This window comes from Castor canadensis, chromosome 7 (genome assembly GCF_047511655.1).
Source record: "Castor canadensis chromosome 7, mCasCan1.hap1v2, whole genome shotgun sequence".
In the NCBI taxonomy this organism is placed as follows: Eukaryota; Metazoa; Chordata; class Mammalia; order Rodentia; family Castoridae; genus Castor; species Castor canadensis.
Genome location: NC_133392.1, coordinates 50,726,285 through 50,739,489, shown reverse-complemented (window position 1 = coordinate 50,739,489; position 13,205 = coordinate 50,726,285). Strand labels below are relative to the sequence as shown.

The window sequence follows — 13,205 nt, the reverse complement described above, 5'->3', positions numbered from 1 at the left end:
CTACTCGTGTTGACCTCTGTCGCTTTAAGGTTTCTGTATTAGTTCCTCTGGAGTGGGGACATCAAATGCTTTCATGTTTTGGGTTTTCTACCTATCCCCATACCTCCCATATGTGCTCTTCCCTTAGCATGTGACCCAAGTCCTACAACATTGCTGTATTTGCCCTAGATCTAAAGTCCACATATGAGAGATAACATATGAGTTTTGGTCTTCTGAGCCTGGCTGACCTCACTCAGAATGATGTTCTCCAGTTCCATCCATTTACCTGCAAATGATAAGATTTCATTCTTCTTCATGGCTGAGTAAAATTCTATTGTGTATAAATACCACATTTTCTTGATCCATTCATCACTAGTGGGGCATTTTGGCTGCTTCATAACTTGGCTATTGTGAATAGTGCTGCAATAAACATGGGTGTGCAGATGCCTTTGGAGTAACCTGTGTCGTATTCCTTTGGGCATATCCCCAGGAGTGGGATTACTGGATCATATGGCAGATCTATGTTGAGATTTTTAAGAAGCCTCCAAATTTTTTTCTAGAGTGGTTGCACTAGCTTGCTTTCCCACCAGCAGTGTATGAGGGTTCCTTTTTCCCACATCGTCACCAACACGTGTTGTTGGTGGTGTTTTTGATGATGGCTATTCTAACAGGAGTGAGGTGGAATCTTGATTTGCATTTCCTTTATGGCTAGAAATGATGAGCATTTTTTCATGTGTTTTTTTGCCATTTCAATTTCTTCTTTTGATAAAGATCATTTGGAAACACAAGAGACCATGAATAGCCAAGACAATACTCAGCAAAAAGTGCAATGATGGAGGTATCACAATACCCAACTTCAAACTATATTACAAAGCAATAGCAATAAAAACACCATGGTACTAGCACAAAAACAGACATGAAGACCAGGGGAACAGAATAGAAGACCCGGATATGAATCCACACAACTATACCCACCTTATTTTTGACAAAGGTACCAAAAATATACAATAAATATACAATATACAAAAGACAGCCTCTTCAACAAATGTTGCTGGGAAAAGTGGTTATGCATCTGCAAGAAACTGAAGCTAGATCCATGTCTATCACCCTGTACTAGTATCAACTCAAAATGGATCAAGGACCTTAATATCAGACCCCAAACTCTGTAAGTTAGTACAGGAAGGAGCAGGAAACACTTTGGAAGTAATAGGTATAGCAAGGACTTCCTCAATAGAACCCCAGCAGCTCAGCAACTAAGAGAAAGGATGGACAAATGGGACTTCATAAAATTAAAAAGCTTCTGCACAACAAGGAAGTGGTCTCTAAACTGAAGAGACCACCCACAGAGTGGGAGAAAATATTTTCCAGCTATACAACAAAGGATTGATAATCAGAATGTACAGGGAGCTTAAGAAACTAAACTCTCCTAAAACCAATGAAACAATTAAGAAATGGGCAACTGAACTAAACAGAGCTTGGGTTTGAACTAAAATACTTTGTTTCAAGTATAGCCTTTACCTTTATATTCTACACAATAATCAAAACAAAGTGAAAGAGAGGTTGATACATGCATATATGCTCAAACCCAATGTTTTCATTTCTTTATTCCTTTTTTTTTCTTGGCAGTACTGAGAATTGAACTCAGGGCTCATGCTTTCTAGGCAAGTACTCTATCCCTGAAGCCATGCTCCCAGTACTTTTTGCTTTAGTTTATTTTTTAGGTAGGGTCTCACTTTTTGCCAGAGGCCAGCCTCAGACTTTGATCCTCCTATCTCTCCCTCCTATCTAGCTGGGATTACAGGCATGATTCACCACACCCAGGCAGTGTTTTCATCTCATTTCTTTTTTTCATTATAGGGAACTAGAATTTTAATGAGAACAACTTAAAACAAGAAAAAAATAAGCAAACAAATATGCAACTAATAATGATAGCTGGGTGCTGTTTATTTAAAAATAATTATTTCTCCATATCTAAAATTACCACTTCTAGTACTATAAAGATAGTAAAGATACTATCTTCTATATCACCAATAATATGCAATAGCTTGGAATAACATAGGAAACCACATAACACTATTCAAAGAAAGAATAATTAAATGGAGAGATGAAACTTGCTAATCTATTGGAAATATCATTAATTAAATGAGACTATAAAGCCATATTTATCCCATATGTTTCTAGGCACAGTGTAATCACAATAAAATTTTTTAAACATTTTTACTAGTATATATTAGTTGTACAGGGAGTTCCATTGTGACATTTCCATATATGTGTACAATGTACCCCAGTTTGTTTCATCCCTTCCATTATTCTCCTGCTTCCCCATCCCCCCTTCTTAAAACTACTTTGACAGGTTTCAGTGTTCCATATTCATACCTGTATAGAAAATACATCAACTATTTTCACCCTCCTTTACCCTCTTTACTTACCCTCCCCCTCCTACTAGTAACCTCCTCTTATGATGACCTGTTTTACATTCCTGATCTTTATTGTCTAAGTGTGTGTTCATTATTCAGAGGTTTTTGCCTTGTTTTACCTGTAAATATATTGTACTTTACTCAGTTGAACCCTTCTATTACTCTTCATTACCTCTCCTTTTCCTCCACCTCCCTCTGCCTCCACCTTTCCTCTTCCTTTTCTGTCTACCACGTATTTTTCAATAGCTTTCCATGCATTTCCTTGTATCTTGTTCCTATATGATGTGATGTATTTCAGTATTACTCACTCACTATCATTCTCTTCTTTCCTTCCTCCTCTAGTCTCCTCTAATAGTCCCACTATTAAAAAAATGTTATATTCTGTGTATATGTATATATGGCAATGCTTGTATGATTATGTTTGTGTTTGTATTTTTTCATTTTTATTAGTATATATTCATTGTACAGGGGGGATTCATTCTGCCAGTTCTCAATAGCTTTACATTGTAGGATACAGTTTCACAACTTTCTGCTATAGTTGCAATTTCACAAAGAAGAATCACTTTCCACTTTTCTGAGGAGGGAAAAAACACCAACACATAGTAATTTTTAACTCTTTAAAATATTATGTAATTTCTTGAACTATGACTTGATAACTTTTTTTTTTTTTTGGATGGTGACGTAAAATGAGACTAAGGATTTGAGGAATACCTCCAAGGTTAGAAAGATTTTCATTTCCTCTTCCTCAGCTTTATCAGTCTCAGGATTTTATGAAACACATTTACTTCTTTTTGAAACGAATGAATTTCTATTTTCCTTTTATGACCCAATGATACACCTATGTTCAAATTATTTGAGTAAAAAAAGGAGTTTCCCACATAATCTATAATTCTAGGTCAACCTAGCTTACACTTTCACCTATCTATAGACAAAATTTTAGATACTGTAACTTGATGCTCCCTCTAGGATTATGTAAAGTAAATTTATGAAAAATACAGAATGAATGAGAATTAAAATACCCTTAAAATAAGAAATTGGAATCTTTAGACTCATAAGTCATTTCTTTGATGATGTTTACCTAATTACTATTTTACTGTAGCTGTGAAAGAAATGATGAGCTAGCTATCTTTAGAACAATTAATTTTAGGCTATTTGCATATATAAAGGGTAACTAAGAAAAACCTGCAACCTGATAATTATGCCTATGTTATTTTATTTGATGTAAAATAAAAATGTAACTTGAGCACATAATCACTTAGAACTTTCTATACACAGAAGAAGCCTTAGATTGAAGCATTGCCACTACATGTATATGAAGTACATGTAGTGGTGTGCTGGTAAACTGACTTTACAAGGCCCTGATTTGCAGTATTTGGCAGTTTTTGTGTTTAAATACTTCCATCTACTGATTTCAAGTGATTTAACAAGTGATTCAAAAAATTCCTAAAAATTTAGTGATCAGCTCTCATATACAACTAACCACATGATTCTGTGACCCAGTTACTTGGTCTCAATGATGATAGATGCAGTAGATTAATTACATTGAGAGCCCAGTTCTTCATAACTTATAGGTCCATATCCTGTGCCATGTAACCTTGTAGTGACCTTGCACTGATTTTCTGGTTTCAGTCAAGTGACTTGTTTGGACCACTGGGATGTTAGCAGGTGCAACACAAAGTAGGAGGTGATCTTCCATATTTTTATTCTTTCTCTTGATCTTATGCCATTGCTATGAGAACATACCTGGAAAAGCATAGCCAAATTGCTGCTGCCATTATAATTAATACCATTCTAAATCATTTGACAGCCAACCAATCCCAAGATATTACATTCAGGATCAGCAAATCTATCTACCTGACCTACTGCTGAGCACAGATGACACGCAAACCCAGTTAAAGTCAGCCAAGCCTAACCCAAATAGGGTAAGTTACACAGACATGTCAGGTGAACACAGTGTTAAAATTATTATTCATTGAACTTTCTGTGGTTGTTATGTAAGATTATTTTGTCAGTAGATAAACTGATACAATGATGTTATTATTTTGCAAGTTTTGATTTGGTTATAAAGAATTTATTCAAGAAGCAATGTGGTTTGTGAGAAGAGAAAGAGCTTTAGAGTTGCCTGCATTTGAATCTGAGATCTGCCACTTACAGCTGGATGGCCCTGACAAATTTGGTTAACTTCTCTGTGTGTAAGTTTCACATTTTAAATTGTAGATAACTAGTTTTGTGGGGTTATTGAACAATTTAAGTATATATTTGCATCAGTGATTTAAAAATACAGATCTGGAATCAGACTATCTGCCATTAATTCCCAGATGAATCATTTTAACATTTGAGAGTGTTTAGAACTATATATTTTGTTCTGTACTACACAGTGTAAGAGCTATCTATATCAGAATTTGAAAAATAAAATAAAATACCTGGCACACAACAGAAACTCATTAAATGGAAAGTATCACAAAACATAGCTATTTGTTTTTCTAAAGAAAAACAAACTTGATATTCTGGTTAAATTAGCTTTACTAATCAGTTATTTCTTAAAAATAGTAGAGATTATCTGGTTGAGGAACAGAGTGGCCAGGAAAGGTTAAGACAGTGTTTATAGGAAATCATTAATTCCAGAAAATAGGCCCATGGACTCATTATTCAAATGGCTTCCAAGAACAACCTTAATTTTTACTGGAAACTGATTAATATAAATTTGTGGAGCTGTATAATTTCCTAGCATCTACCCAGCATAGTCATATAAGTTAGCTGTTCTGCTAGAGGATAAACTGAAGAAATTGAGGAATGTCTGTCAACACCCTGGCTTATGTGTCAAGATAAAGGTAATATCAAAAAAATCAGAAAGGAAGCCAAAAAGAAAAAAAAAAGCTTCCAGGAGATAAAAGGCAATCAAAACTAATGCCAAGAGGTTAACATGGAGCAGAACCTACCATACAGTAGAAAAAGAAGTAGAAATTCATTATAGTCAATTGTGAATCTTGGTACTCTGTAGGTCAAAGAGGGTATGTTTGGGTGGGGGAGGAGGGAGCTGTGGAAAATAATAGATGCTTCTAATCAAGTTATCGCTTTTTGGAGGGAAATGTGTCCTAACTACAGTTAGTTACTTAATATCAAGTCTGAAAAATTTAGTTGACTTTCATTGTTTGACCTTATAGCTTGCAAAATCCATCTAAATATTTTTTGATATTAGCAGAGTCCTCTAGTCAGCTCGCTTTGACTCATAAAAGCCAAATGTTTAATTTTCAGGAATTTTACAAACTGATTTTAAACACAGCCATTACTAAAAATTAAATTATATAGCATATAGATAATTTATATGTAAACTAAGATTATAGTCATAACACATCATTTTCTAATTATTTTACTGTTTTCTATGTTCTTGAAGCATTTATATGTATTGTATCTGTAGGAAGAAGATACTATATAATAGTATGTTATTACTCAAGTCTGTGTACATCAAGTTGGTATCTTGAAATTGGACATAATGGGAAATCTGTAAGCTAATGCTACAAATCCCTTGCCCCATAGCCATTTATTAAGCCTTTATCAGCATATCACTGCAAAAGTAATCGACCATAGCATTTTCCTACTGCAAATCCTGTACCCTAGCATTATCACTTGAACTGCCATTTGTAGGACTTAAAAAATATATTTAAAAGATGATTTCCCAGTAGTTGGTGTTATTAGAGATTCACACTGCTTACTAAGCCAACTCAGGGATCTCAGGTCATTAAATTGCTCATTTTACTTTCTAGAAAATTCACAGAGATACTATTTCCCCTTAGTTTGGAGAAACTAATTATCAAAACTCCATTTTTATTCCCTTACACTTTTGCTATTCCTACTCTTAGAAATTTTACTTCATGTTAGCTCTTTAATTTATAAAAATCATTTTTGATCATGAAGCTCATTTTTTCTCAACTATTTTCCGGTCCATTTCTATTCCAACCTATGTGCAGGAGACCACTTTGAGAATGGGATATAAGGGATAAAAAATATCTCTGGAAATCATAGCAATGCTGAAACTTAGCAAGAGAGAGAGTATAAGAAGGAAGCAAAAATAAGGAGTGGTGATATAGCCTTACTGGGTGAGGGCACAGTAGCCACAATATCACTTTGAGAAAGTTACCTAACCTCTCTGTGCCTTACTTCCCATCTTTGTAATATGGGGTAATAACTGGTAAGTTAGTCCCTCTGTATATTGCAGTATGAGTTTCATCCCCCCACCACCAACAAACTGGTGGGTTTTTCATTTGTTACACACTTTTAGTAACTTTGTTTAGTTAAGAATATCTAAAATAGTTCATATACTTATTCTATTTAAAACTTCCAGACTTTGAGGCAAGAGTATTCAAACTATTATTGCTCAATTTTTAATCATGTACACATTGCATGAACTGTTACAGTTGAGAAATGGACAAATATTAAACAACAGAAAAAATTATCACTCTTCACTCTATTTAAATGTACTACATACAAATCAATTATGCATCAACCTACTTGGACCATTAAGTGAGGTAACTAAATGATGTCCCTTGCGAGCAGGTGATCATTTGGCCATATGATGGCCTACGTGGGATTAAAAGCTTAAAGGGCACATTTGACTTGTCCTAAAGTATGTAGTACTAATACTTTTAAATGTAATCAAAGATCAGTTAATTTTTATTTAATAGTTAGTATTGAATTAAATATATATGATCCCACTGGAGATGACCCCATTTTTAACATTTCTCTATTATCTAATAACTCAGAAGTAATTATGGGTGATAGTAATTTGATTTGAGGTTTTAGATGTAACCAAACTTTAAAAACATGAAAAAATGTGTAAAGCAAAGAACAATTTGTGGTGTTTTATGAAATGCTAACAACATTGGCAATGTACTGTTTATTTTTGTTCTGGCTATTAAACTCAGTATAATTTGTTTTTAGTATCTTCTTATTTAGAGATTATAATCATTAATATGTCTTTAGTGCATATAGCTTCCTAGATGGTGCATGCCCTTAGGAGCAAAATTATAGCTATTTGCTCAGTAAATTGTGCTAGTCACAAATCTCATATATTTTCATTCTAGTCGCATTATTGCTACCTAACCAAGTTGAGGTATAAAAATACTAGGCTAATTCATTATTGATACTATTTTATAATGATGATAACAGAGTTTTTTTATTCTGACACCATCTTTCAACTTTTTGTGCTAAAGTGCAAAAATACCTTGCATAATGAAAATCATAGATGAGAAAAAACACGATCAGTCAATACAGCTAATATAACATATGTGCACGACTTAGGGAAGAGTTAGTTCTATCATGTATATGGAGTCTCTTCTTTTGTTCTAGATATTTAGCAGATAGAATTAAGAAAACTGTTTAACTTATTGTATTCTTTTACTCTTTCCTTATCTTCCATCAAGTAGTGATTTGAGTATAAGAAGAAAATAATTATATATGAATAAGTTAGAGGAGTGTGGCAAAGGTCCCCCCCAAAACAACAAGTTAGCTAACACTTTAATGTTTTTATTAGAATTTGTTTCTCTTGGATAATTGAATAGAATTCTTGTGAGCCTAACAAAATGTTTGTTTCCAAAACTCAATCTGGTATATGTACATGTATTCTGAGTCCTGTGTTAGGTATCCTAAGTAATTCCAGATCCTTTTGCATTCATTTATTCATATGTGCATACATTGTTTAAGCCATTTCTCCTCTTACCCCTGCCCCTTCCCACTCCCCCCAACCCCCTTGCTTCCAGGCAGAATCTGTTCTGCCCTTATCTCTAATTTTGTTGAAGAGAAGACATAAGCAATAATAAGAAAGTTGAGATAAGAATAGCTATACAGAGAGATTCCTAGCATTGCTTCCATGTACAAATGTGTTACAACCCAAGTTGATTCATCTCTAACTGACCTTTTCACTAGTTCCTGATCCCCTTCTCATATTGACCTCTGTTGCTTTAAGGTTTCTCTACTAGTTCCTCTGCACTGGGAACATCAAATGCTTTCATGTTTTGAGTTTCCTACCTATCCACATTCCTCCTGTGTATGCTCTCCCCTTACCATGTGACCCAAGTCCAACTACATTGCTGTATTTGTCCTAGATCTAAAGTCCACATATGAGGGAGAACATACAATTTTTGGTCTTCTGAGCCTGGCTAACCTCACTCAGAATGATGTTCTCCAGCTCCATCCATTTACTTGCAAATGATAAGGTTTCATTCTTCTTCATGGCTAAGTAAAATCCCATTGTGTATAAATACCACATTTTCTTAATCCATTAGTCATTAGTGGGGCATTTTGGCTGTTTGCATAACTTGGCTATTGTGAATAACGTTGCAATAAACATGGGTGTGCAGGTGCCTCTGGAGTAACCTGTGTTGCATTCCTTTGAGTATATCCCCAAGAGTGGGATAGCTGGATCATATGGCAGATCTATGTTAAGATTTTTAAGAAGTCTCCAAATTTTTTTCCAGAGTGGTTGCACTAGCTTGCATTTCCACCAGAAGTATATGAGGGTTCCTTTTTCCCCACATCCTCACCAATACCTGTTGTTAGTGGTGTTTTTGATGATGGCTATTCTAACAGGGGTGAGGTGGAATCTTAGTGTGGTTTTGATTTGCATTTCCTTTATGGCTAAGGATGGTGAGCATTTTTTCATGTGTTTTATGGCTATTTGAATTTCTTCTTTTGAGAAAGTTCTGTTTAGTTCAGTTGCCCATTTCTTTATTGGTTCATTGATTTGGAGAGTTTAGTTTTTTGAGTTCCCTGTATATTCTGGCTATCAGTCCTTTGATGTATAGCTGGAAAATATTTTCTCCCACTCTGTGGGTGGTCTCTTCAGTTTAGAGACCATTTCCTTGTTGTGCAGAAGCTTTTTAGTTTTATGAAGTCCCATTTCTCTATCCTTTCTCTTAGTTGCTGAGCTGCTGGGGTTCTATTGAAGAAGTCCTTGCCTATATCTGTTGCTTCAGAGTGGTTCCTGACCTTTCCTGTACCAACTTCAGAGTTTCAGGTCTGATATTAAGGTCCTTAATCCATTTTGAGTTGATACTAGTACAGGGTGATAAACGTGGATCTACTTTCAGTTTTTTGCAGACAAATAACCACTTTTCCCAACAACATTTGTTGAAGAGGCTGTCTTTTCTCCATTGTATATTTTTAGCACCTTTTTCAAAAATAAGGTGGGCCTAGTTGTGTGGATTCATATCTGGTCTTTTATTCTGTGCCACTGGTCTTCATGTCTGCTTTTGTGGCAGTACCCTGCTGTTTATATTGCTGTTGCTTTGTAATATAGTTGAAGTCAGGTATTGTGCTACCTCCAGCATTGCTCTTTTTGCTGAGTATTGCCCTGGCTATTTGCAGTGTCTTGTGTTTCCAAATGAATTTTAGGGTAGACTTTTCAATCTCTGTGATGAATGTCAATGGGATTTTGATGGGAATTGTATGAAACATGTAGATTGCTTTTGGTAGTAAAGCCATTTTTGCTATGTTGATTCTACCAATCCCTGAGCATGGGAGATCTCTCCACCTTCTGTAGTCTTCCTCAATCTCTTTCTTCAGGGGTTTGTAGTTCTCCTTGTAGAGGTTATTCACATCTTTTGTTAAGTTTACTCCTAGGTGCTTGACTTTTTTTTGAGGCTATTGTAAATGGAATTCTTTCCATATATTCTTTCTCAGTTTTTTTGTTATTGGTGTATAGAAAAGCTAATGATTTTTGTAAGTTGATTTTGTATCCTGCCACATTGCTATAGCTGTTTATGGTGTCTAGGAGCTTTTCGGTAGAGTTTTTTTGGTCTTTAAGGTATAGGATCATATCGTCTGCTAAAAGGGATATTTTGACAGTTTCTTTACCTGTTTGTATTCCTTTTATTTCTTCTTCTTGCCTAATTGCTCTGGCTAGGAATTCCAGTACTATGTTGAACAGGAGTGGGGATAGTGGGCACCCTTGTCTCGTTCCTGATTTTAGAGGAAATGGTTTCAGTTTTTCACCATTATGTGATGTTGGCTGTAGGTTTATCATATATAGCCTTTACAATATTGAGGTACATTCCATCTATGCCTAGTTTTTTTAGAGCTTTTATCATGAAGTGGTGTTGGATCTTGTCGAAGGCTTTTTCTGCATCTATTGAGATGATCAAGTGGTTTTTGTCTTCGCTTCTATTAATGTGCTGTATTGCATATATATATTTGAGTATGTTGAACCACCCCTGCATCCCTGAGATGAAGCCGACTTGGTCATGGTGGATGATCTTTCTGATGTGTTGAGGATTTTTGCATCGATGTTCATTAAGGAGATTGACCTATAGTTCTCTTTTTTGGAGGTGTCTTTGTCTGGTTTTCAGATGAGAGTAATATTGGCTTCATAAAATGAGTTAGGCAGTGTTCTTTCCCTTTCTCTTTTGTGGAACAGTTTTAGGAGGGTTGGTATTAGTTCTTCTTTAAAGGTCTGATAGAATTCAGCAGAGAATTCATTAGGTCCTGGCTTTTCTTTTTTGGGAGACTCTTTATAGCTCTTTCAATTTCATTTTGTGTTATAGATCTATTCAGGTGGTTAATGTCCTCTTGGTTCAATTTTGGATGGTCATAAGTATCTAGAAATCTGTCCATTTCTTCAAGATTTTCAAATTTATTAGAATATAGGTTCTTAATGTAGTCTCTGATGATTTCCTGGATTTCTGTTGTGTTTGTTGTTATCTCCCCTTTTGCATTTCTGATTTTACTGATTTGGGTTTTTTTTTTCCTCATTTTAGTCAGGTTTGCCAGGGGTCTGTCAATTTTATTTATTTTTTCAAAGAACCAACCTTTTGTTTCATTGATTCTTTGTATTTTTTTTTTGTTTGTTTCTATTTCATTGATTTCAACCCTTGTTTTTATTATTTCTCTCCTTCTGTTTGTTTTGGGATTTGCTTGTTCTTGTTTTTCTAGGAGTTTGAGATGTAGCATTAGGTCATTGATTTGAGATCTTTCTGTTCTTTTAATATATGCACTCATAGCTATAAAGTTTCCTTTCAGGACTGCCTTTGCTGTGTCCCATAGGTTCCGGTAGGTTGTATTTTCATTTTCATTAACTTCCAGGAACCTGTTAATTTCCTCTTTTACTTCACCATTGATCATTTAACAATGTTTTGTTCAGCTTCCAACTGTGCATGTGTTTTACTATTATTTTTGTTGTTGAGTTGTAGTTTTAATGCATTGTGATCAGATAGAATGCACGGTATTATTTCTATTTTCTTATATTTGCTGTCCTAAGATATTATTTCCTTTGTGTCCTAAGATATTATCAGTGTTGGAGAAGGTTCCGTAGAATGCTGAGAAGAATATATATTGTGCAGCAGTTGGATGAAATATTCTGTAGACATCAGCTAGATCCATTTGATCTATGGTGTGATTTAGATCTAAGATTTCTTTATAGATTTTTTGTTTGGATGACCTATCTGTTGGTGATAGGGGGTTATTAAGTCTCCCACTACCACTGTGTTGGTGTTTATATATGTTTTTAGGTCTTTCAGAGTATGTTTGATGAAATTGGGTGTATTGACATTGGGTGCATATAGGTTGATAATTGTTATTTCCTTTTGGTGTATTTCCCCGTTTTTATTATTATGGAATGTCCTTTTTTATCTCATTTGATCCATGTGGGTTTGAAGTCTACTTTGTCTGAGATAAGTATTGCTACTCCTGCCTATTTTCAGGGGCCATTGGCTTGGTAAATCTTCTTCCAGCCTTTCACCTTAAGCCAGTGCTTGTTTCTATCAATGAGATGGGTCTCCTGTAAGCAACAGATTGTTGGATCTTCCTTTTTAATCCAGTTTGTCAAAGAGTGTCTTTTGATGGGGGAATTAAGTCCATTAACATTCAGTGTTAGTATTGATAGGTATGTGGTGATTCCTGTCATTTAGTTGTCTTTGTTGTTTAAGGATTTAATTGTGTGCAACTGTATCAATGTTACTCTGCTTTCTTGCCTTTCTTCTCCTGTGGTTTATTACTGCCTGTCCTGTCATGGTTTTGTATGCTTTCATTTTCTGTGTGCAGGATTCTTTGAAGAATCTTTTGTAGTGGTGGCTTGGTTGTCATATATTGTTTTAGTTTCTGCTTATCATGGAAGGGTTTTATTGCTCCATCTATTTTGAATGGTAGTTTTGCTGGGTAGAGTATCCTAGGATTGAAGTTATTTTCATTCCGTGTCTGCAATACCTCACTCCATGCTCTTCTTGCTTTTAAGGTTTCCATTGAGAAATCTGCTGTGATTTTGATGTGTTTACCTTTGTATGTTATTTGTTTTTTCTCTCTTATAGCCTTCAATATTCTTTCTCTGTTCTCTGTGCTTGTTGTTTTAATGATAATATGTCATGGGGTAGTTCTATTTTGGTCAAGTCTGTTTTGTGTCCTAGAGGCTTCCTTTACCTGAATGGACATAGTTTTCTCTACATTTGGGAAATTTTCTGTTGTTATTTTGTTGAATATATTATGAATTCCTTTGCTTGCACCTCTTCTCCTTCTTCAATCCCCATGATTCCCAGGTTTGGTCTTTTGATGGAGTCAGTGAGTTCTTGCATATTCCTTTCACAGGTTTTGAGTTGTTTGAGTAATAGTTCTTCAGTTTTTCCTTTAATTGCCATTTCGTCTTCAATTTCTGAGATTCTGTCTTCTGCTTGTTCTAGTCTGCTGGAGTGGCCTTCCATTGTGTTTTGTATTTCTGTTTCATTTTTTTTCTGAGGTTTTCCATATCATGGGTCACTTCCTCTTTAATATTGTCAATTTTTGCCCTTAATTCATTTATCTCTCTATTTATGGTGTTCTCTGTTTCAC

General features: G+C 35.0%; 1 protein-coding gene across 6 annotated transcripts in view; it reads left to right on the top strand.

The window, feature by feature from the left end:
* LOC141424793 (uncharacterized) overlaps window positions 1-13,205 on the top strand; it is a 352,524-nt gene that overhangs the window by 14,819 nt on the left and 324,500 nt on the right. For 3 of the 6 annotated variants that reach the window (XR_012449702.1, XR_012449704.1, XR_012449703.1), the window contains exon 2: window positions 4,204-5,227. Coding sequence is in view for 3 of the 6 variants with exons in the window: in XM_074078900.1 (XP_073935001.1) it covers window positions 4,204-4,318 (115 nt within the window). In the remaining 3 variants the exon portion in view is untranslated. The remainder of the gene's footprint in view (window positions 1-4,203; window positions 5,228-13,205) is intronic. The other 3 variants (XM_074078900.1, XM_074078899.1, XM_074078898.1) reach the window with 1 other exon arrangement.